This window comes from Phyllobates terribilis, unplaced genomic scaffold (genome assembly GCF_046119375.1).
Source record: "Phyllobates terribilis strain yellow unplaced genomic scaffold, ASM4611937v1 Scaffold_3__8_contigs__length_932513732, whole genome shotgun sequence".
In the NCBI taxonomy this organism is placed as follows: domain Eukaryota; kingdom Metazoa; phylum Chordata; class Amphibia; order Anura; family Dendrobatidae; genus Phyllobates; species Phyllobates terribilis.
Genome location: NW_027362763.1, coordinates 367,695,355 through 367,720,796, shown reverse-complemented (window position 1 = coordinate 367,720,796; position 25,442 = coordinate 367,695,355). Strand labels below are relative to the sequence as shown.

The 25,442-nt window shown below is 39.6% G+C and overlaps 1 protein-coding gene across 2 annotated transcripts in view; it reads left to right on the top strand.

Annotated features, from left to right (window-relative positions):
* Window positions 1–25,442, top strand: part of CSMD1 (CUB and Sushi multiple domains 1) — a 2,980,041-nt gene that overhangs the window by 2,611,821 nt on the left and 342,778 nt on the right. For both annotated transcript variants that reach the window (XM_073675393.1, XM_073675394.1), the window contains exons 52-53: window positions 1,990–2,163; window positions 6,343–6,516. In XM_073675393.1, the coding sequence (XP_073531494.1) occupies window positions 1,990–2,163; window positions 6,343–6,516 (348 nt within the window). The remainder of the gene's footprint in view (window positions 1–1,989; window positions 2,164–6,342; window positions 6,517–25,442) is intronic.

Below are 25,442 nucleotides of genomic sequence, written 5' to 3'. Positions count from 1 at the left end.
TCTTTAGGATTGATCGTAAACAAATTTGTTTGCACATCTGTTTTACTAATCAAAATGTTACATCTGAACACAACACACCAATACAGCACCAATACAGGTGCTGGTGAAATTTGACATGCGCAATTTGAGAAGTATACAGTCACAGTTAAGTGATAACATTTTGGAGAATCTTCTTTTGTAACTTTAAAAAAACAATATTTTCCATTTTACAAAAAGGATAGACCACAAAATACAAAATCTCAATACAGTTGCTTTTAACAAGCAGGCACACCATCTCTGACTGACACTGATTTTATATAATTTTTTTTCCATAGAAAATATTCTGCTGATATGCTGCTTTCTAGTGCATCAAGAATGAAAAAAACTGTGTAATTTTCATTCAAATGCAGCGACACCATATCACTGATAATGCAAACTGAATATACTACTAGCACCTCTACTATCTCTCTCTTCTTTTAGAAATTGAAACTCATATTCATAGTATTATTCACAGATAACTACACTTATTTTCTTCAGTGCTGCAGTTGTACAACACATTACTGTCTAAAGTATTTTTCCCATTTTTTAGAGCATCTTTTTAATCACCCTAAAACGGCTGCTGATTTCCCTGAGTAAGATTTTCTACAGGCTATGATGTGCATGATATTATAGGAATGTCCATGCAAATGCGCCTGCAGTCATGTGAGCTTTGTGTAGCCGATGCAATCTTTTGCAATATGTGAACTGCCACTGGAATTTTTTGACGTTTCATGCAGATCGAAACACATATTGTTCAAATTTGCTGAGATTAGGTTTACATAAAATCAGTTCGCAATATTTAATCATTTTGGAAACCTTTATTATTTAATGTTATTGAATAATCCAAGCAATATTTAGTCAGAGATCTAGCATATGATAGTATGGAACACAAGTATAAATAGTATAACATTGACCCAAAGGGGATCCACAGACTCATCTAAAGTTTAGAGTAACTTGTATGACATAAGCCATGATGCAATCGTATGACGCATATAGGGAGAATATATGAAAAGAAGTTCTAAAATATCATATACCAAAAGTAAAATAATCAATGCAAGAATATCAATAAATCCCAGTTATCTCATATACAGAGCAACTTGATAATTATACCGATTCATTTTACAGCCCGGCTTGATGTGGTTGGCAAAGCATATGACTTTCACTTCATCCTAGTCAAAAAAAGATAAAAGATAGTTAGATAAAGAGATAGATAAATAGATAGATAGATCTTTTTGTAGACCTACATGATTATTCCTGAAAATTGTTGATTATATAAATAAATTAATTTATTATGAAATTAAAAAAACTTGTTTTGTAATTTATTAATATAATTTTGGTAGAGTTTTACTTTAACAACATCATATTTTTTATCCTTTTATATTTTATAAAATAGCACCTTATGTCTCAAAATGGATATTGTTCTGAAAATATATCCTCTTTACCCCATGAAACTCTTACTGAATTGCGTTTTATTTTACTTGTATGAATAAAATGTTATTTTCATTTGATTTGTGCATTTTCAAAGAACAATATGTCTCACTATATAAATTTGGGTTATTGATCCAAATTTTGTACTAGAAACATTTCAGAACAATTGGTGTGCCACTAAGGCAATAGGAAATAGTGCAGCAATTCTACAAATGTCTCTGTGATTGTTATATTTTATTACAAGTAAATCTGTGACAAGAGTTAAACTGCAATTGCTTTAGATATAGGATAAAGCAAAAGATAACTTTCTTTGGTCTGAATTGCTGAAAATATGAATGTACTATTTGCTCAGTTAAAGTATGTAGAATCATGATATTGATTTCAACGTAAATGGAAATTTATGTTAGACACGCTCTTACAACCACAATACCGAAAATACTCACATGATACACTCTTCACATGAAATAAAATCTCCATGACTATGTAGGGAACAGGTTGAGCAAATATATTTTCATTCATATGGCAATTGTTTTGTTTTCACAGTTATTTCATGTGGCGATTTACCAACACCTCCAAATGGTAACCGGATTGGAACGTTAAATGTTTATGGAGCAACAACAATATTTACCTGCAATACTGGTTACACTCTTGTTGGCTCACATGTAAGGGAATGTTTGGCTAATGGTCTATGGAGTGGCATTGAAACAAGATGTCTAGGTAAATAGGCTCACTTGTTTCTGAAATTTGAACGGTTTTATTGCTCAGAACTTTAATTTAAAGTACAAAAATGTACAGATATAGTAGATGTCAGCATATAATGTATAATTATGCTATAATTATGCAATTTCCATTTCCACGATGGTTATAGCATGTTTCAAGGAAACAACAAAAAAATGAAAATACATTTTGACATAGTCTTAAATATGATTTGGTAATACAAGGCAATAAAAAAGATATGTAGTTCGAAAGGTTCAGCATAGACTCCCAAAAATCAGCAGAAAAAAATACATTTGATAATATAAAGAAGTTGTACTGCCAGTATGATTGTAGTAGTAGTTGCAACTCTCCAAAGAGAAGTATATATCATATGACCAGGTAGCACCTTTAATACAAGCAAATGATGGGATTCCTCTTTGGAAAGTTGTAACTACTACTGCAATCATACTAGATGTGTATATACATATATGTATTTATAGATATATATATATATATATATATATAGGTATATATACAGTTGTGCTCAAAAGTTTACATACCCCGGCAGAATTTTTCCTTTCTTTGCCTTGTTTCAGAGAATATGAATGATAACAAAAAAACCTTTTTCTCCACTTATGGTTTTGGTTGGGAGAAGCCATTTATTGTCAATCTACTGTGTTTTCTCTTTTTAAATCTTAATGCCAACCAAAAACATCCAAATAACCCTGATCAAAATTTCACATCCCATGGTGATTTTGGCCTGATAACATGCACAGAATTTGACACAAATGGGTTTGAATGGCTACTAGAGGTAATATCCTCACCTGTGACCTGTTTGCTTGTAATCAGTGTGTGTGCATAAAAGCTGAGTGAGTTTCTGGGATCCAGACAGACTCTTGCATCTTTCATCCAGCCAATGACATTTCTGGATTGTAAGTCATGGGGAAAACAAAAGAATTGTCAACGGATCAACAGGAAAAGGTAGTTGAACTGTATAACACAGGAAAGGGATACAAAAAGATATCCAAGGGATTGATAATGCCAGCAGCATTCAAACTGTGATTAACAAATGGAAAATCAGGGGCTCTGTAAAATCCAAACCACGGTTAGGTAGACCAACAAAAGTTTAGTCCACAACTGCCAGGAAAATTGTTCGGGATGCAAAGAAAAACCCACAAATAACATCAGCTGAAATTCAGGACTCTCTGAAAACTAGCGGTGTGGCTGTTTCATGATACAATAAGGAGGCACTTGAAGAAAAATGGGCTGCATTGTCGAGTCACCAGAAGAAAGCCATTACTGCGCTAATGCTACAAATTATCTTGCCTACAATACATAAAATCAGCACAGAGACAATACTCAAAACTTGTGGAACAAGGTAATTTGGAGTGATGAGACCAAAATTGAACTTTTTGGCCACAACCATAAACGTTACATTTGGAGAGAGGTCAACAAGGTCTATGATGAAAAGAACACCATTCCTACAGTAAAGCACGGAGGTTCATAGCTGATGTTTTGGGGATGTGTGAGCTACAAAGGCACAAGAAACTTGGTAAAAGTTGAAGGAAAGATGAATACGTTATCAGCAAATACTGGAAGCAAATTTGCACTCATCAGCCCTGAAGCTGCGCATGGGACGTAATTGAGCATTCCAACATGACAACGATCCAAAACACAAGGCCAAGTCGACCTGTCATTGGCTACAGCAGAAGAAAGTGAAGGTTCTGGAGTGGCCATTTCAGTCTCCTAACCTCAATATCATTGAGCCACTCTGGGGAGATCTCAAGCGCGCAGTTCATGCTAGACAACCCAGGAATTTACAAGAACTGGAGGCTTTTTGCCAAGAAGAATGGACAGTTTTACCATATGAGAAAATAACGAATCTCATCCATAACTACCACAAAAGACTTCAAGCTGTCATTGATGTTAGAGGGGGCAATACACGATATTAAGAACTGGGGCATGTGAACTTTTGGTCAGGGTCATTTGGATGTTTTTGGTGGTTATTAAGATTTATAAAGAGAAGACACAGTAGATTGACAATAAATGGCTTCACCCAACCAATAACCATGAGTGGAGAAAACATTTTTTTGTCATCATTCATATTCTCAGAAACAAGGTCAAGAAAGGAAAATTTCTGCCGGGGTGTGTAAACTTTTGAGCACAACTGTATATATGTACAGTACAGACCAAAAGTTTGGACACATCTTCTCATTTAAAGATTTTTCTGTATTTTCATGACTATGAAAATTGTACATTCACACTGAAGGCATCAAAACTATGAATTAACACATGTGAAATTATATAATTAACAAAAAAGTGTGAAACAGCTGAAAATATGTCTTATATTCTAGGTTCTTCAAAGTAGCCACCTTTTGCTTTGATGACTGCTTTGCACACTCTTGGCATTCTCTTGATGAGCTTCAAGCTGTAGTCACCAGAAATGGTCTTCAAATAATCTTGAAGGAGTTCCAGAGATGCTTAGCACTTGTTGGCTCTTTTGCCTTCACTCTGCGGTCCAGCTCACCCCAAACCATCTTGATTGGGTTCAGGTCTAGTGACTGTGGAGGCCAGGTCATCTGGCGTAGCACTCCATCACTCTCCATCTTGGTCAAATAGCCCTTACACAGCCTGGAGGTGTGTTTGGGGTTATTGTCCTGTTGAAAAATAAATGATGGTCCAACTAAACGCAAACCGGATGGAATAGCATGCCGCTGCAAGATGCTGTGGTAGCCATGCTGGTCCAGTGTGCCTTCAATTTTGAATATATTCCCAACAGTGTCACCAGCAAAGCACCCCCACACCATCACACCTCCTCCTCCATGGTTCACAGTGGGAACCAGGCATGTAGAGTCCATCCATTCACCTTTTCTGCGTCGCACAAAGACATGGTGGTTGGAACCAAAGATCTCAAATTTGGACTCATCAGACCAAAGCACAGATTTCCACTGGTCTAATGTCCATTCCTTGTGTTCTTTAGCCAAAACAAGTCTCTTCTGCTTGTTGCCTGTCCTTAGCAGTGGTTTCCTAGCAGCTATTTTACCATGAAGGCCAGCTGCACAAAGTCTCCTCTTAACAGTTGGTGAAGAAATGTTTCTGCCGCTAGAACTCTGTGTGGCATTGACCTGGTCTCTAATCTGAGCTGCTGTTAACCTGCGATTTCTGAGGCTGGTGACTCGGATAAACTTATCCTCAGAAGCAAAGGTGACTCTTGGTCTTCCTTTCCTGGGGCGATCCTCATGTGAGCCAGTTTCTTTGTAGCGCTTGATGGTTTTTGCAACTGCATTTGGGGACACTTTCAAAGTTTTCCCAATTTTTCGGTCTGACTGACCTTCATTTCTTAAAGTAATGATGGCCACTCGCTTTTCTTTACCTAGCTGCTTTTTTCATGCCATAATAAAAATTCTAACAGTCTATTCAGTAGGACTATCAGCTGTGTATCCACCAGGCTTCTGCACAACACAACTGATGGTCCCAACCCCATTTATAAGGCAAGAAATCCCACTTAATAAACCTGACAGGGCACACCTGTGAAGTGAAAACCATTTCAGGTGACTACCTCTTGAAGCTAATCAAGAGAATGCCAAGAGTGTGCAAAGCAGTCATCAAAGCAAAAGGTGGCTACTTTGAAGAACCTAGAATATATGGCATATTTTCTGTTGTTTCACACTTTTTTGTTAAGTATGTAATTCCACATGTGTTAATTCATAGTTTTGATGCCGTCAGTGTGAATGTACAATTTTCATAGTCATGAAAACACAGAAAAATCTTTAAATGAGAAGATGTGTCCAAACTTTTGGTCTGTACTGTATATAGATAGATATTTATAGTTATATATACATATATCTATATCTTTCTATATGTACATAGATTATATATCTGTGTATAATGTTGTGAAATATGTAATATGGGGCTGTGTAATATAGCTCAATTCAATGTCAAGTAACTTGATTATCCCTGTAAGTTGACAATATTGGCCTAATGTTATGAAAAAAATGTATTTAAGGTATCAAGTATGCTGGAAAATACTATAGGTCATTTTTCTACAAGAATGAGAAGAAAGATGCAAAATACAATTTTTCTATGATTAAGATTCTAAAAATGTTCCTGAATTTTGCATTTGTTACTTTAAATATGTACTTTAAATTCATGTATACATATTGTGTTTTAAACATATTTGTGTTTTGTATTTATCTGCAGCAGGCCATTGTGGCTCTCCTGATCCAATTGTAAATGGACACATCAGCGGGGATGGCTTCAGCTATCGAGATACCGTAGTTTATCAGTGTAATCCTGGCTTTCGTTTAGTTGGCACATCTGTTCGTATATGCCTTCAGGATCACAAGTGGTCAGGACCAACTCCAGTTTGTGTTTGTAAGTAACTTTCATTATACAACTTAAAGAACAAGGATAAGCTCTTTAGAATTCTTTAGATGCAGATGCTTGGCAATTGGATATTCTAGAAAATATTATAAATCCTATAGTCCCTCAGCACCAGGGTACTAGAACACTATTAGTAAAGTAGGCGCTACTATATTGCTATGGTCATTATTTTAAAATTTTAAGCAATTTCTTTTTTTACATTAGTAAATACCAAAAACACTTACAATTAAAATTATAGCTACTGAGGATTAATATTTTTCAATATTATGCAAGAATGTTTTTGCTTTTTAAAGTCTGGACAATACTTTATCCATTAAACAAGAATATCATTTTACTCTTTCTGCTTTAAGGAATCTATGCAATGTAGAATCTGATTTTTCATCTTTTACTTTAAATATGAAATTTTCTAATCTCAAAAATTCACTTCATCCCCAGGTGGAGATTTATTAATATATCTGAACAAATCAACATTTACCAATTTTTTTTGATTACACATTCTAATTACTACTTGAATTATTTCTGGGAAAATGCAGACTTATATTGCCACCTATAATGTAGTATGATATGGGAGTACCAAAAGAAGTTTCAAGAAAGTTTGGCCAATTGCTCATTCTTGCTTTAGTGTATATGAATTGTAACACATATCATTCTATTATTTATTAAATCCAAAATATCTTTGCCACTCACAGTCCTTAACTATTTGTTACTGTAGCACTTGCTTTCATTAATACATTCAAACCAAAAATATGAAAATTGTGAAAATGTCTCATGAGAGCTTCTCATTCTTAAAGGGGATTTTTGGTCTTTAAACAATTTGTGTAAACTGTCTAAATACAAGTAAAATTTATCACAAATCAATATACTGTCTATAGTCAAAGTACCCTAACAAGAGTCTTTGTATTATAGGTTGTATGTGAGATCTGTGTATTCAGTTTAATGCTGTCTTTTTCATTTATCATTTATCAGCACAGCTTTTATCCTCCACTAATTCCCTCTATAAATACTTTCCTCTCCTGTGTAGTCTGGATTCTGCCCTCCTTGAGATTATACATTTTCTCCTCTCCTTGCATTTTAGATCTTTATACAACTCACTCCCTCTCCTTGCTGATATCTCTAACAAAGTATACTATGCAATACAAAAATGTGGTCACAAAGATACACTTCATTGCAAACCTTCTTTAAATAAAAAAAGGATCCTGACCTACTTCCTCACCTCTGGTCCCGAAGGCCCTGGAAAGTTCATGGAACAGAGGTCTCCCTTTAGTAAACCTTAGTAAAAAAGCCACCTGTGCTCTGACATTTGTGTAGACTACTTCCGACACATTTTCCAGAGTTCAAAGTCTAGGTTTGACTCCTCCAAGGTGGGGTATTTGTTGATAAAGCACATGGACACAATCCCACTTTACTTAGATAATCAGTAGACACCCACATAAGCATTGCAACCTAAAAATTATGTGACAAAATGTAAAGTGAACTATCACATGACATAAAAAAAAGTTAATAAATTGCTATGCACAGCTGACCCAGTAAAATGGTGGCTTGTATTTTGGCTAGCCAGAACCCTGGACTAAAATTAAGGTTTGTTTGCTTAGTTGAATAAAAGAAGACCTGTATGTGCAAGTGCTCCCTACTAATTTTAGGTTTTTCCTGTTCAAGTACTCAAAAGCTCATCACTCAGAGTGCACTGGACTTTTAGATAACCTGATCAAATGGCAATGATAGGAAGGCAACGGTTGCCTACAGGTGCCCAACTTTCATACACTTGCAGTGGTAGTTACGCCATCTAGTATAGGCCCCAGGACAAAATTTGGACCTGAGCCCCCTCCCACCAGCTCATGCTCAGATGCATTAACCCCAGTGATCTTGCTAGAGTCTGTAAAGGCCAATCTTTATCCCCAGTAAAAAAAAAATATATATATACAAATATAACATAAATGACACAGAAAACTCAGCAATAAAATAATATTCAAAGTACAACTTCTAAATAATACAGAAATTTGCCAAATAACATGTATTATCTACATACTGCTTCTTAACAAAACCCACTAAACAAAGACCAGTATTACTAACAGCATCACTATACAACAATACTACATCATGACAATAGATTACCAACATACACAGTAGTGACAGAATAATACCACTATACAAGGACAAAGTTATGCCACCACAGTATAACCATAAATTACCACAAGATAGTGTCTGAGTATTACCATCATATTGTTACTGAACAAGACCCACTATATAAAGACAAAAAAACAATAATAACACTTAAAAGGGATAACTACCAACCTACCATGACCACATATTACCATTATACAGGCTCGGACTGGGCCACCGGGACACTGGAAAATCCAGTGGGCCCAGGTCCTTGGCGGGCCCTTGAGCAGGACTCATGGGGCCCACAGGTTAACATGGCCACTGATGCAGCTGCACCAGGGCCCAGAGGTGCAGGGGGGGGCGCTTGCAGTGTGGCTGATGAGGGCAATCTGACCTGCTTCTCGGAACCCCCGGCTCCGGGGGCCCATGGCCAGATTGCCCTCATCATGTGCGGCAGGCAGGGAGCTATCCCTCCAGCTCCGCTGCTGACAGGAGGAAAATGGCAGCAGAGCTGAGGGATTCATCCTTCACTTCTTGCCTGGCGCTTCCTCCCTGACACAGGTGCTCAGCTTGATGATGTCAACATGCAGCGCGGGCCTGTTTCAGGAAGAAAGTTGCAGACAATGACGAAGCTGTGGGGGAGCGGGCTGAGAGGTAAGTGTTGTTGTTTTTTTGTTTTTTAACTAATACACTGGAGTCTGTGGATGAGGGAGAGCAATGATGATAGAGGATGTGGGGGGAGATATGTCAATGATGATCATGGAGAAGGTGTGGGGGAGATATGGCAATGATGATTATGGAGGAGGTGGGGGGAGATATGGCAATGATGATGGAGGAGGGGGGAGATATGGCAATAATGATGATGGGGGAGCTGGGGTGAGATATGGAAATGATAGAGGAGGTGGGAGGGAGATATGGCAATGATGATGATGGAGGAGGTGGGGGGGGATATGGCAATGATGATGGAGAAGGTGGGGGGAGACATGGCAATGATGATGGAGGAGGTGGGGGGAGATATGACAATGATAATGGAGGAGGTGGGGGAGATATGACAATGATGGAAGAGGTGGGGGAGATATGGCAATGATGGAGGAGGTGGGGGGAGATATGACAATGTTGATGGAGGAGGTGGGGGGAGATATGGCAATAATGGAAGAGGTGGGGGAGATATGGCAATGATGATGGAGGAGGTGGGGGAGATATGGCAATGATGATGGAGGAGGTGGGGGAGATATGGCAATCATGGAGGAGGTGAGGGGAAATATGGCAATGCGGATGAGGTGGGGGAAATATGGCAATGATGATGGAGGAGGTAGGGGAGACATGGCAATGATGGAGAAGGTGAGGAGATATGACAATGATGGAGAAGGTGGGGGAGAGCAATTATGGAGAAGGTGGGAGAGAGCAATGATGGCGATGGTGGAAAGCAATGATGGAGGTGGGGAGAGCAATGATGGAGAATTATTTGGACGCTATATGCTGTTAATATCTGGTCTGATCACGGTGTGGTGGTATTTCTCCCTTGTACAGTATGTGGTATTAGGACTGAAGGGAGGACTTAGGACTGAATTGCTGACTGTATTTCATTCTTTCTTTACTTTACTTTTTACTTAATTAATCCACCTGACCTACTTAGCTGATTCCCCCGTCCATACTTGATACTTAATTGATCCCCCGTCCATACTTAACTGATCCCCCGCCGATATCTAAGTGATACACTTGCACATCCCTAATTGATCCCCGTCCATACACCTATATATAAAAAATTGTGTTTTGTACTTGTGTATATATATACTGACTGTATCCCCGTATTTAGAATGACGTCCATGTTGGCCGGAGCCGTGCAGTGTACATCTTGCGCAATGTATGCATTCCGTGAGCACCCGCTCGAGGATCCATACTGCTGCGAGAGATGTGAGCATATCGTGCACTTGGAAGCCCAAATTCTGGATCTAAGTGCTCAGATAGCGGTACTGAGGAGCATCGACAACATGGAACGGAGTTTGCTGCTCATCGAGCAGACACTCAATGGGTCAATACTGGGGGTGGAGCATAGAGGGGAAGTGCAGGCTGAACAGGCAGGGAGCTGGATAACAGTTAGGAGGGATAGAGGGAAGAAGTATAGGAAGGCTGGTTCAGAACCGGCATTATTGGAGCACGACAGATCCTCTGACCGCCGGGGGAGTGTATGCTCCAGTAATGAGGGGGAGGGGGGAAGTGTAGGGCAGGCAAGACAGGTTCTGGTAGTGGGTGACTCTATTATTAGGGGGACAGACAGGGCAATCTGTCACAAAGACAGGGATCGCCGAACGGTGTGCTGCCTCCCTGGCGCTCGAGTCCGGCACATCGCGGATCGGGTTGACAGGTTACTGGGTGGGGCTGGCGAAGACCCAGCGGTCATGGTCCACATCGGCACCAATGACAAAGTGAGTGGTAGATGGAGGGTCCTTAAAAATGATTTCAGGGACCTAGGTAGGAAGTTTAGGGCAAGGACTTCCAAGGTAGTTTTCTCAGAAATACTACCAATCCCGCGAGCCACACAGGAGCGCCAACAGGAGGTTAGGGAGGTGAATAAGTGGCTGAAGAGTTGGTGCAAGGCAGAAGGGTTTGGGTTCATGGAGAACTGGGCCGAATTCGCGGTCGGCTACAGGCTCTACCGTAGGGACGGGCTGCACCTCAATGGGGAGGGTGCAGCGGTGCTGGGGAAGAAGATGGCTAATAGGTTGGAGGAGTTTTTAAACTAGAGACGGGGGGGAACCAAGGAAATAGGTGGGATGTGAGGCAAGCAATGGGGAAGGGGAGAAGTGAATATAATGAGGGTGGAGAGGGGGGTGGGGATAGTACAGTTAGATCGTTAGAGAAGAATAGGATGCTAAATAACCCCAAAGTTTTATCTTGCATGCTGACCAACGCAAGAAGCCTGACCAATAAGGCTGATGAGCTGCGGGCACTTATATTGGAGGAGAGGTATGACATCGTAGGTATAGCAGAGACTTGGCTAGATGATAGCTACGACTGGGCGGTAAATTTATTAGATTATAGTTTATTTAGAAGGGACCGGAAACAGGGGAAAGGCGGAGGAGTCTGCTTATATGTAAAGTCATGTCTAAAGCCCAGACTAAGGGAAGATATAGGAGAGGGAGAAGAGGGGGTCGAGTCCATGTGGGTAGAGATAGAGGGGGCAAAAAATAATAATAAAATATTACTGGGGGTCTGCTATAAGCCACCCAATATAACAGAGGAGAATGAGAATCTGCTATTAGGACAAATAGACAAAGTAGCAAAACATAATGTAGTGAATGTAATGGGGGATTTCAACTACCCGGATATTGACTGGGAAACAGAAACCTGTAGATCTCAGAAAGGAAAAAGGTTCTTGACAAATATTAAGGATACTTATCTCTCCCAACTAGTGCAGGAACCAACGAGAGGGAAGGCCGTGTTGGACTTAATATTGACTAATAGGCCTGATAGAATAACTGAGGTACAGATAGGGGGGCACCTAGGTAATAGTGACCATAATATTATCGACTTCAAAATGCCCTTCAGTAGGGTTATCAATAAGGGAACAGCAAAAACATTAAACTTTAGGAGGGCGAAGTTTGATCTGCTGAAAGAAAGCCTTCAACTTATTTACTGGGACAAAGTTCTTAATCAAAGGAATACGAATAGTAAATGGGAAACCTTCAAAAGAATTCTGAATACTCAGTGCGAGAGGTATATACCGTATGGGAATAAAAGGGCCAGAAATAAGAGGAAACCAATATGGTTGAACAAGAACGTAAAAGGGGCGTTAAATAGCAAAAAAGAGGCATTCAAGAGATTAAAACAGGAAAACAGTAAGGAGGCACTAATGTGTTACAAGGAAAAAACAAGAACCTGTAAAAAACAAATAAAAATAGCGAAGGAGGAAACAGAGAGACGTATTGCTAGGGAAAGTAGATCAAATCCCAAACTGTTCTTTACGTATATAAATAGTAAAAGGATTAAATCAGATAATATTGGACCGATAAAAAGTGAGGAAGGCAAAATCATAGAGAAAGATGAGGATAAAGCTAATCTATTAAACAATTTTTTTTCGACAACTTTCACAAAGGAAATCGAACTAACAGGAGAAATGAGAAGTGACAAGCTTAATCCTCCACTAAGTATGACAAATCTAACCCACGCTGGTGTACAGAAACGCCTCAGTAACATTAAATTAAACAAATCACCAGGACCTAATGGCATACACCCACGGGTACTAAGGGAACTAAGTAATGTGATAGACAGACCGTTATATCTTATATTTAAGGACTCTGTTGAGACTGGGTCTGTGCCACTTGATTGGCGACAGGCGAATGTAGTGCCAATATTCAAAAAGGGAGCGAAAAGTGATGCCGGAAACTATCGGCCGGTGAGTCTGACGTCCGTTGTGGGCAAAATTTTTGAAAGCTTCATTAAAGAGGCAATTACGGAGCATCTTGATGCTAATAATCTTTTAATCCCAACCAACATGGATTCATGAGGAATCGCTCCTGCCAAACAAACCTGATTGACTTCTACGAGGAGGTTAGCTCTCGAGTAGATCAGGGGGAACCAGTGGATGTCGTGTATCTCGACTTCTCAAAAGTGTTCGATAGCGTGCCACATAATAGGTTGGTATACAAAATGAGAATGATGGGGCTGGGGGAAAAGGTCTGCAAGTGGGTAGCTAACTGGCTAAAGGATAGAAGGCAGAGGGTGGTTATAAATGGAATATACTCAGATTGGGTAAGCGTCACTAGTGGGGTACCACAGGGGTCTGTACTAGGCCCAATGTTATTTAATATCTTTATTAACGACATAGTCAACGGGATAAATAGTAAAATATCAATATTTGCAGATGACACAAAGTTATGTAAAACAATTAATACAAAAGAGGACAGTGCAGACCTACAGAGGGATTTGGATAAGCTGGGTATGTGGAGCATTAAATGGCAAATAAGGTTTAACGAGGAGAAATGTAAGGTCATACATATGGGAAGGAAAAATGGAAGTCACCAGTACTCACTGAATGGGAAATCATTGGGGAATTCAGAGATGGAGAAGGACTTGGGCATCTTGATTGATAGCAAACTAAATTGGAGTGCCCAAAGTCAGGCTGCTGCTGTAAGGGCAAACACGGTAATGGGATGTATCAAAAGAGGTACAGCTGCAAAGGATGAGAACATTGTTCTTCCACTGTACAAAGCACTGGCCAGACCACACTTGGAATACTGTGCTCAGTTATGGGCCCCAATATATAGAAAGGATATAAATGAGCTTGAAAAGGTACAAAGGAGGGCAACAAAATTAATAAAGGGAATGGAGGGACTGCAATACCCAGAGAGGTTGGCAAAACTAGAACTATTCAGCCTGGAAAAGAGAAGGTTGAGGGGGGACATAATAAATGTGTACAAATATGTTAGGGGACAGTATAGAGACCTTGCCAGGGATTTGTTCAAAAGGAGGAATATTACGGTAACAAGAGGGCATTCACTAAGACTGGAAGAGAAAAGGTTTCAGCACCAGCATAGGAAGGGGTTCTTTACAGTAAGAGCAGTGAGAATATGGAATTCACTGAGTGAGGAGACGGTAATGTCGGATTCACTACACCAGTTCAAGCGGGGACTGGATGCATTTCTAGATACCAGGCAGATTTCAGCATATACTTAAAAATAAAATAAAATAGTAAGTTGATACAGGGATTTATTCTGACTGCTGGTTTCAGAGTCGGGAGGGAATTTTTCCTCAGGTGAAGATTGGCCAAATCATTTGGGGTTTTTGCCCTCCTCTGGATCAACTTTAGCAATTACAGAACTAACAGGTCGAACTTGATGGACGCAAGTCTTTATTCGGCTTTACAAACTATGTTACTATGTTACTATGTCACTATGTGGTGTTAATATGTGGTCTGGTCACGGTGTGGTGGTATTTCTCCCTAGTATGTGGAATTATTTGGTCACTATATGCTGGTAATATCTGGTCTGGTCATGGTGTGGCGGTATTTGTCCCTCATATGTGGTATTATTTGGTTGCTATATGCTGGAAATATGTAGTCCAGTCATGGTGTGGCAGTGTTTCTCCTTTGTAGGTGGTACTGTTGGTGTTGGTATAGTGGATTGTGTCGTGTATGGCAGTCATTTGTTCTCTCTGATATTAATTAGGAGAAGATTCTTTATTTCCATTAGTGATTAAATAGTTGGAAAAGTGGGGCAGAAATGAACTTACAGGGGTTCTCGGGGGAAAACAAGTAATCACCTCTCCACAGGATAAGTGATAAATTATTGATTAGTGGGGGTCTGAATTCTGGGACCTGCACCTATTGGTAGAATGTAGAGTTTATGTTCCATTAGACTGGAGCTCATGTACGACTTGACCACTGATCCATTCATTCCCTCAGTGTCTGTTCTTGTTTTTTTCTGGAAGCCCCAAAGAGAATGAATGAGGCTGTGGTCAGATGTCCCACCTGCATTTTAAAATGGGGATTAGTGTCCTGAAAGGGATAAAACTTCCCCATTCGTCCGATAGGTGCGTTTTCCAATGTTCGGACCCAAACGATGAATAAGTTATCACCTATCCTGTGGAGCCTATAGATCGGTGATAACTTGTTTTAACCAAAGAACCCCTTTAATGCAAACTACCGTAATTGTACATCCCAGTTATAGTATGTGCAGAGTAGATGTGCAGGAGACACCTGTGATTTCCAGTCGGCGCTCCACTATAACAGGGATAACGGCTAACAGATATTTCCATATAGCTGTAGGGTGGGCCCTGAGGATCAATTCCTCCTGTGGGCCCCAGACACCCTAGTCCAACACTGCAACTATATAGTGACCAAATTATACCACCATACTCATCATTAACAAAATATGCTACTAAGACCACTATTACCTCCATACTGTGACCAACTAGAGAAAAATACCAGTTATACACAGGTTCTGTAGACGGAATATATGTGAACAGGTTGTTTGGATGCAACAGCGCAGACAATGAGGAGGTAACCAATGCTATTTATTTGACTAACACAGAAAGGAAATATATCTAACAGTATATATATATATGTGTACAAGTATTCATGATATTGTGGGGAACAGTAGTAAGGTCAATACAATATATTATGACACTATCAGAAGGCAGCAATGCGACTAAATACTATGTCTACTCAACGTTCTATTATATACACTGTTCTTAATGTTCTTATTATCTAGCAATTAAACGACTATTAATGCCTTTATGTCTCCGGTTAACGAGCATCACTCTTGATACTAGGCCTGTCATCATCTTATTCTCATTAAGCACATTTGATCATTACACTGGACCTAATGAGAGCTACCGTTATTTCTCACTAGGCCGCAAGTCCTAGGTATGTAAATAACTTGGTACATAGTGTGTTCATCACACTGGCAGTCTTTGTTCCCTGAAGCATGACCCCAACCCACATCCTATACTGTACGTCTATGCTGGAAATAACGACCAAAAGGAACAATCCTCCGCGATAGCTGGATCATCTCTCAAGCCTGTTTCGGCTCTGGTCTTAGACTTCTACTGGTGCAGGTCACGAACTTCTACTGGCGCAGGTCACGGACTCCTACAGGAGCTGGTCATGGACTTCTACTGGTGCTGGTTACGAACTTCTACTGGTGCTGGTCATGGACTTCTACTGACGCTGGTCATAGACTTCTATTGGTGTGAGTCACAGACTTCTACTCCGTTCAGGCCTTTTCCGGCATCTAACTGCTCTCAGACCCTTCTGGGGCTATGGTGGCTGTAAAGCCACTTTGCAGCCAGATGACCTGCCTGGTACAGGTTCTGGCAGCAACTGCTGCCTCCTCAGCCTGGCCAGGCTTTTTATATTTTGTAACTGTGACGCAGCTATCACCTGACCCGGCATAATCTTCAATCTCTTCCCCGGGAACAGGTCATCCACTCTTGGGGTTACAACTATTGCAATTCTGTTTGCTTTCACTTTGTCTATAGTCTGTGACCAGCAGATGGAGGTGTTTGCTTGCAGTTACTCAGGCATCAGCTGTACTTGTCTTCTCTCTTATGCACCTCCTTTCATATACAGTACAGGTAATTAATCACCAATGATGTGCCAAATTAAGGTCATTCATTTTTCATTTTCTTCTTCATCCAACACCGACTGCTATGACTTGTTTCAGCCATGATTAATCTCTGCAGAATTCAACAAACAGACATTTATGACTGATCACTCCTAGAACACTCTCCCCACTTTTTCTCACACTTCTTTACAAACTACGTAATGTAATAGTGTTTTCTGGTTCATTAGACAGCAATACCCTTACATTAATACTGCCCCTTGGTGATCCTATAAATTATTAATGCACCCTTTGTTGGCCCGTACATTAATAATATCAACTTCCCTGCCCCTCCATACATTAATAATGTCCCCACTATTACTCTCATATATTAAAGCTTTTACCTGTCTCATATCCTGTGCCATGTTTAGCCTCTTCCTCCTATGGCCAGCTCTCTTTTTGCTAGTCTGTGCCAGGTTACTGTAGTAGCTTGACAAGCACCACTGAGGCCTTTTAAGGTTCATTTGAAAGCACTAGAGTACCAATCAGTTACTCATGATTGCAATCCAGCAACCAGTTTCTACTTCCAAGCTCTGCTCCCTTATCCTGGTGCTATTGCTCTCAGCTATGCTGTGTAGAGATGCAAGGAATCAAACTCATCTCAGCTATAAAGATTCCAGATTACCAACTTCTCTAAACTGTTCTTGGTGTTGTTCACATATTTGTTTCTACTATCAAGGTACTTGATTATTAGCTGACTATTGCTACCAAGAAACTAATTTGCTTATACACTTCTGTGTATTTGCACTTCTGCAAGCAAGATACCAGTTTACCTTTATATCTCTGCTATTCCAGTTTGTAACTGTACTTCTGAAAGCACGACCCCAGTTTGTCAATACATCTCTGGGTGTATCCACACTTCTACAAGAAATGTTCCATTTTACTTACAGTATAAATCTCTGCTATTCCTGTATGCAACTGCACTCTTACAATAAGATACAAGATGCCTACACATATGAGTTGTTCCTATACTAATTCAATTCCTGGCATAGCTGCATCTACTGCTTCCAGTGACGCTTGCCCATTTGCCATTCTGCATATCCTGCTTTACTGAACTTCACTGATCCACATGCTATCAGGGCAGTCCTGCTCGCTCTGCTGCATCATCACCTTCAGGCCATGCAGCTCACCCTGATTTATGGATGAAAGAATTTATTCCACCATGTGTGCCCATAATAAAATTCTCAGGTCCTGGATTCTAAAGGTGCCACTGCTTTGAAAACATTACTACTGGACATGAAGGACTTATCTGGACAGAATTTACAACTTGTTGTGGGCTAACTGGAGGCCTTCTAGCCTGTGCAACCCTCTCAGCTCGTATGGATGCACTATCTTAAAAAAATGTAACAAATTCCAATACAACCTTAATGCCTCCGAGAGGAAAGCATTAAGCCTCCTCCAAAAAAATCAGAATATAATTATCCGTCCAGCAGATAAAGGAGGGGGTATAGTCATACTTGACCTAGAACAATACCAAATAGAAACAAACAGATTACTTAGTGACACAAGAACATACAAAACTATGAGAGAGGACCCCACGAATATGTACCTAAAAGAACTAAAAACATTAACTATCAAAGGACAAGACAAAGGCTTCCTCACAAAACAGGAGTTTGAGTATATCACTATTTCCCACCCACGCCTTGCAGCTTTCTACTTTCTACCAAAAATACACAAGTCACTTTCCCATCCTCCAGGCAGACCTATCATCTCGGGTATCCAATGCCTAACATCAAATATATCCAGATATGTTGATAAACACTTACAAGATCCAGTACCTCTCTTGCCGACATACTTAAAAGACAGCCAACACGTACTCCAGCTCCAACAAAAAGTACAATGGCGTGACAACTTCATCCTAGGCACCCTGGATATCTCTTCCTTAGACACCTTGATCCAACACGATGCAGGTTGCGACGCAGCCACACATTTCCTTTTGAAACATAACAAATTACCTAAAGAAAAAATAATGTTTATCAAGTAATGCATGAAGTTCATACTCACGCATAACTATTTTAAATATGATAAACTGTTCTACACACAACAGTGAGGCACAGCAATGGGGACGAGATTTACCCCAAGTTATGCCAATTTATATGTTGGCAAATGGGAGGAGTCAGCCATCCACCCAGGCGGAACACTTAGACCTAATCTGGTCTTGTGGCACAGATTTATCGACGACATACTATTCATCTGGTCTGGTGCCCAAGAATCTCTAGACTCCTTCATCAGGGAGATTAATACCAACAATTTCTTCTTGGAATTCACCTCTAACATAAGCCAAAAACAAGTAAATTTCTTAGATCTCAACATTTTTATCAAAGATCAAAAAATCCATACAAAAACATATATGAAGCCAACGGACACTAATAGCTTCAGCTCTTTGGACAGCTGTCACCTCCCCAGCTGGTTGCTAAATATCCCATGCAGTCAATATATGCGATTATACAGAAACTGCTCCAACACTGGGGACTTCAACGAAAAGCTACACAATTAACAAATACATTTTTAGAAAAAGGATACAATTCACAATTTTTAAATAAAGTGAAAAATCAGATTCAAACTATGCCCAGAGAACACCTCTTTAAGAACAATACTACCAAAATTGACACCACTGACCCTACAAAACAACCAGATATCCCTATCATAACTCAATACAACTCCAATACACACTTACTAAGAAAAATTATTTCCAAGCACTGGCATATCCTTCATGATGCCAAAACAATAGGTGATCCTATTCCACCAAAGCCAAGATTTATCTATAGGAAAGCAAAAAACCTGGGTAATCTCATTGCACCAACAGTTCGCAATCCCCAAATCAACCATAAACCCCCACTCATTAAAGAAACTGTTGTTTTTTTTCCCTGTAACAAATGCGCAGCATGCAAGAAGCTGCACACCAAAAAACAGAAAATAATTACAGAAGGCCAAACCACCCACACAATTTCAGACTTCATTACCTGCAATACCGAAGGTGTCATTTATGGCCTCCGATGTCCGTGTAATAAACTTTATATAGGTAGAACCAAATGCCCCTTACATGTACGCATAAATGAACATCTGCGCAATATTTCCAAAAAATTTGATGGACACCCACTATCTATACATTACTCTGAAAAACATGGAGGTTCCATAAAGGGCACCACCATTACAGGCCTACAGAAGGTCGACAAAGAATGGCGCAAAGGGGACTATATAAAACAAATGTCGAAGATTGAAAGCAAGTGGATATTCAATCTGGACACGTTAAAACCCAAAGGACTCAATTCTGAGATTGAGTTATTTGCTTTTAATGATGACTAATACATTCACCCAAGTTAAGCACACTATATCTGAATACCAAGCTGACCCCTTCCCCACTAATTAATCATGGACAGCGCGCATAAATAAGTGACCAGCCTAAATCAGTGGACCAGCCCTGAGGAAGAGAACCGTAGTTCTTGAAACGCGTTGGTCTTTTGGTCCCTATCAACCACCGTACCGGTACGGGTCACGTGCGTGCTGTCACGTGCACTGGCATCATGCAGGTCCTACTGTTTTGAAACAAGGCGCCAATTCTAGGTCCTTTCCGCCCTCCACAGACCGTTGACAGAGGACGCTTAGCGCAAGGGAGAACAGCTGGTCTCCGGCCGGGACCCTGTCACACTCCCTGCGCGACTCACCTCTATATCCTACCGCTCCCCCTCTTTCTCCCCCACTGCCAGCCGAGACTTGGGGAGCACCTACAGCTAGACGCTAACCAGCCCCTGTCAGTCCTGACAGACAACCAACTGTAAGTAACGGACCTCCGCTCCCACGGTGACATCTAATATCCAAGACTGTACCATCGTGTGCACCCTCTTGCACACACACCAGACTGCACATTTCCCATGATCAACACGAAAGTGTTCAAAAGGAACAAATATATCCTCAGTGTATTAACCTAGAGCACATACACTGCTTCCCCACTGCTACCTACACTACCAGTGTGTCCAAGGAACTAGCAGACTCTCAGTGCTCTCACCTAACAGGTAACCCCAATCATCTTACCTATATTGTGCATGCCCTCCCCCTACCAATTTGGATCCATAGTTGCATTTTTTACTTACATTTAATTCCATAGCATCCTTTAAGCCTTTTGATAAAAAATCAGAGGTCCATCACCCAGCATTGGACAGCACGTGCTACCCTGGGACTTACACAGCACCTTCTACAGGTAAATACGTATTTTCTTAGCTGTGCCCCCCAGACCCCATGCACGTATACACCACTATACTATTCGCTAACAGCAGCAAATAGCCTCAGGCACTGTGATTCACAATAGCCGTCCATCGCCCGGAACCGGACAACAATCAAGACCGTAGATACCATCAAGTGCAGCCCTGTCACCCACACAGAGTCCTCCTTCACGGGTAAATACTGCATTTCTTCTTATGTGCCATTTAGACCCTCTCTACTGTGTTATAGGTATAACTAACAATACTCTATATCCACTAGCGGTAATTTCTCCCGCTGTCTTAACCAGGAACGATCATCACCCCAAGCACAAGCCATCCACACTTGGAAATCTAATCTGACCGACAACAGGTAAATCACCTCTTCCACTAGGGAAATCAGCTACTCCAATCATACGGGGAACCATCTAGTCATTAACCCCTCCTTTCCCCCTCTCCCCCCCCTTTTTTTACACCTAGGAACCATCCAGACTACAACCCCTCTAAAACCAGCCTAGAAACCCATGAGGCCACTAGTACCAGGAATCCACACAGAGCCTCTACACCAAAAGACCCACCATCAATCCCTATTTATTATTTTAACATTTTAATTTTCAATGTGATTTAACGTCATTTTTATGTGAGATCTACTATCCTAATTAAAAACATTTTTTATCATCCTCTCCTACTGTTCATATATTGTCCTTAAAAAAACCCTCCCCCCTTCTTTTATATGGCCTAAACGTTACCAGCGCAGGATATTTTAAGCATTTTTATCTTAAATATTTGCTTAATTTCTGGCATCATGAACATATTAGACATTCTTCTTAGAGATTATATTTAAATCTGCCTACTCCAGCCCATTTTGATAGAGATCTTAAGACCTGCAGTGGCTTTAAAAACCAATGCACAGAACATTTTTAACTATGTCCTCAACAATTTTTTTGTGGCTTATATTTTTTCTATGTTGTCTAGAGATGCTTTGGTTGTGCAACTCCATTATGTGAATGAAACAATCTTATGATTCATTCTTTTCCTTCATTCTTATCTGCCTTTCATAGAGTGCTTGACAAACTAGGTTGTGTCTTCTTAGCTGCTGAATCTATACTCTCGCTTAGACAACAGACTAACTCTGTTGGATGTTATGCAATCCTGTCCTGAATTCTGCCTGCAGAATTAATTTGAAAGAATTATATTCTCTTGGCTATTTTCTATGTTGGCCTATCATATCAGTCATATTAAGGATTAACTTACTGGCACAGATTTGCCACCTTCCCTTGATGATCTTATTTCTTCTGCTTCATCAGTAGACTTACATTTTAAAGAGAGGTCAAAGGAGTAAGCTCAAGATTCTGAAGTCACAAATATTAGACCTTCTTCAAAATCTCCTCTTATAGAGACCAAAATGGAACTTATGCATTATGATTGCCCCAAAAGAAACAATCGCCTGATTGAGGGACTTTGTTTATATCATAGTGTAAAGGTTCACTCGCGCATGAACGGTTTCAATTTCAAGGGAATCTACATACACTAGACAGAAGAGGAGGCATCACCTTGGGGTTAACACTATAAGCTACCAAAAACAAGCTCCTTCTGCCTAAGTTTATTATCTTAATTTCCTCTGAGTTTATGGGACAAGACTTCATTGATTTTGGAGCCGTAGACAATTTTATTGACGTCTCACTAATCAGAAGGCTGTAAATTCTTTTTGTTTAATTTCTTTGCACCTTTGAAACTTATTTCTGTGAAAAGTTTTATAATTCTTGGTGGTTGCATCCAATTTCAGACTGAACATGTTGAGTACATTTCTTTTAAAGAAAACAATTTTAGCTCTTGATCCTTGGCGTTTCAGTTCCAATGTGCTTCTGATGCTGCGGAGACATAGTTGCCTCACATAGCAACATTGAGAGTCCATCAATCGGGCCAGCAATGTGACAATGCCCCTTGCTCAAACTGTTAAACAGGAGCATTCCCCTCTCCACACTTCGGAAATCAGGAAGATGACTGACCGAGAAGTAGTGCGCTCTTAAAAAAAGATAAAAATAACCATTTTTATTTATTTGCTTTTTTGTATAGAGCCTAGTATTATGTGAAAACAAAAGTAATACATCATTTTCACAGTATATGACTTATCCTAAGAGTCCAGGCTCTCCAAACTTTACGTTCAACTTCAAAAGAAATAACTTTATTTAGAGATGTGTGCTTTTCACTTTCTTCACTTAATCTTTGACTGTATTGCCCTGCAGGATTCTGCTTTTATCTTCAGCAGTTTCAAAAGGATTGCAATGAGTATTTGTGTGCGCCTTTTGCTATCCCACTACTATACAGTGCATTTTATAAGTCAACCTTTTTCCTTTTCCGATTTCAGATTCAAGCTAGTAATACATCGATATAATTTTAGCAGAGTGTAAAGTTCACTGAATCTGATTGAATCAGATTGCATATATACATCTGTATGAGCCACAAAGGAAATGTGGAAGCAATTGCCTGATTGCACTATTTTCTGGGTTAGCCAAGGAGAAAAATAAAAGCATGATTTAAAATAAGAATTTTACGAAATAGAGGGAAGTTAACTGTGTCAGCCAAAAGAGTCTACAATACATAGCAGTTCATGAAATACTAATGATTCACTTATTATTATAAATGGCACTCTTCAATCAATACCAAGAACTGGCTACACTGATGAATAAGTCTCAGTAATGGCAAGATATTTCTGATAATTCTTATAAATTAACATTTTTTAACATGGGCAAATTCAGCCTGACATGGAACATGGACAATAAGTAGATTTGTTTGTTAAGACCGATGAAGCATGTTGGCTGCAAATCTGTACACATATGTAACAATCTATCATTTCCATCCAAAAGGTAGTATTTCAGTCTGAAAATGCATTGGCCATGCTTTAGGATTAGCTCATTGCTACAACGGCACAGTTAGAATTCAAATGCTTCAGATATCCGAGTATTATGTCATTCTGATGTTTAATGCAATTGGAATATAACATTATAGGCAAACTGTTCACTACATAACAAAATATCTTTGTTGTCCACATATATCTTAAAGGAATTGTTTTATCTCAAACATTTATGACAAATTCACAGAACATATCTGATGGATTTGAGTCCCACTGCAGGAACCCACAATTATTTTGAGCGCACTGTCTGGAATGGAGAGGTGGTCATTCATAACCAGCACTATCCATAAATTTGTATGTAATGGAAGTTTCAAAAATGATGAATAAGCATATTCTGCAATTTCCAGAACTCACATACATATTGATAGAGATAATCACGTGTGACTGACTTTCCACTAAGCACAATGTGGAATCACATCTGTCATACATTTATATGACAAAAATGTTTGAAATTGGAATAATTATTTCATGGGAAATATTTCACATCCAAATTGGATGAATATTGAAGAATTAAATCATGTCTGAGATTTAACCCATGAGGTGAATGGATTTTGGATTGTTTTATTTGAGACAAGTGCACCTCATGGGTTAAATCTCAGATATGATTTGAGTCTTCAATATTAGCCAGGTATGCATATGGATTTGTTATTTGGTCACTTATATACTTTTTGAATATGTTTTGATGTAATTTTCATTAAGGAAATGACTTTTGTTGTGATTTTAATTGTATGTTAATGATTCTATTCTAATTGGTTTTATTGCACATAGGGGTAACACCCTTTTTATATATACAGTACAGACCAAAAGTTTGGACACACCTTCTCATTTAAAGATTTTTCTGTATTTTCATGACTATGGAAATTGTACATTCACACTGAAGGCATCAAAACTATGAATTAACACACGCGGAATTATATACTTAACAAAAAAGTGTGAAACAACTGAAAATATGTCTTATATTCTAGGTTCTTCAAAGTAGCCACCTTTTGCTTTGATGACTGCTTTGCACACTCTTGGCATTCTCTTGATGAGCTTCAAGAGGTAGTCACCGGAAATTTTTTTCACTTCACAGGTGTGCCCTGTCAGGTTTAATAAGTGGGATTTCTTGCCTTATAAATGAGGTTGGGATCATCAGTTATGTTGTGCAGAAGTCTGGTGGATACACAGCTGATAGTCCTACTGAATAGACTGTTAGAATTTGTATTATGGCAAGAAAAAAGCAGCTAAGTAAAGAAAAACGAGTGGCCATCATTACTTTAAGAAAAGAAGGTCAGTCAGTGCGAAAAATTGGGAAAACATTGAAAGTGTCCCCAAGTGCAGTTGCAAAACCATCAAGCGCTACAAAGAAACTGGCTCACATGAGGACCGCCCCAGGAAAGGAAGACCAAGAGTCACCTCTGCTTCTGAGGATAAGTTTATCCGAGTCACCAGCCTCAGAAATCGCAGGTTAACAGTAGCTCAGATTAGAGACCAGGTCAATGCCACACAGAGTTCGAGCAGCAGATACATCTCTTCAACAACTGTTAAGAGGAGACTTTGTGCAGCAGGCCATCATGGTAAAATAGCTGCTAGGAAACCACTGCTAAGGACAGGCAACAAGCAGAA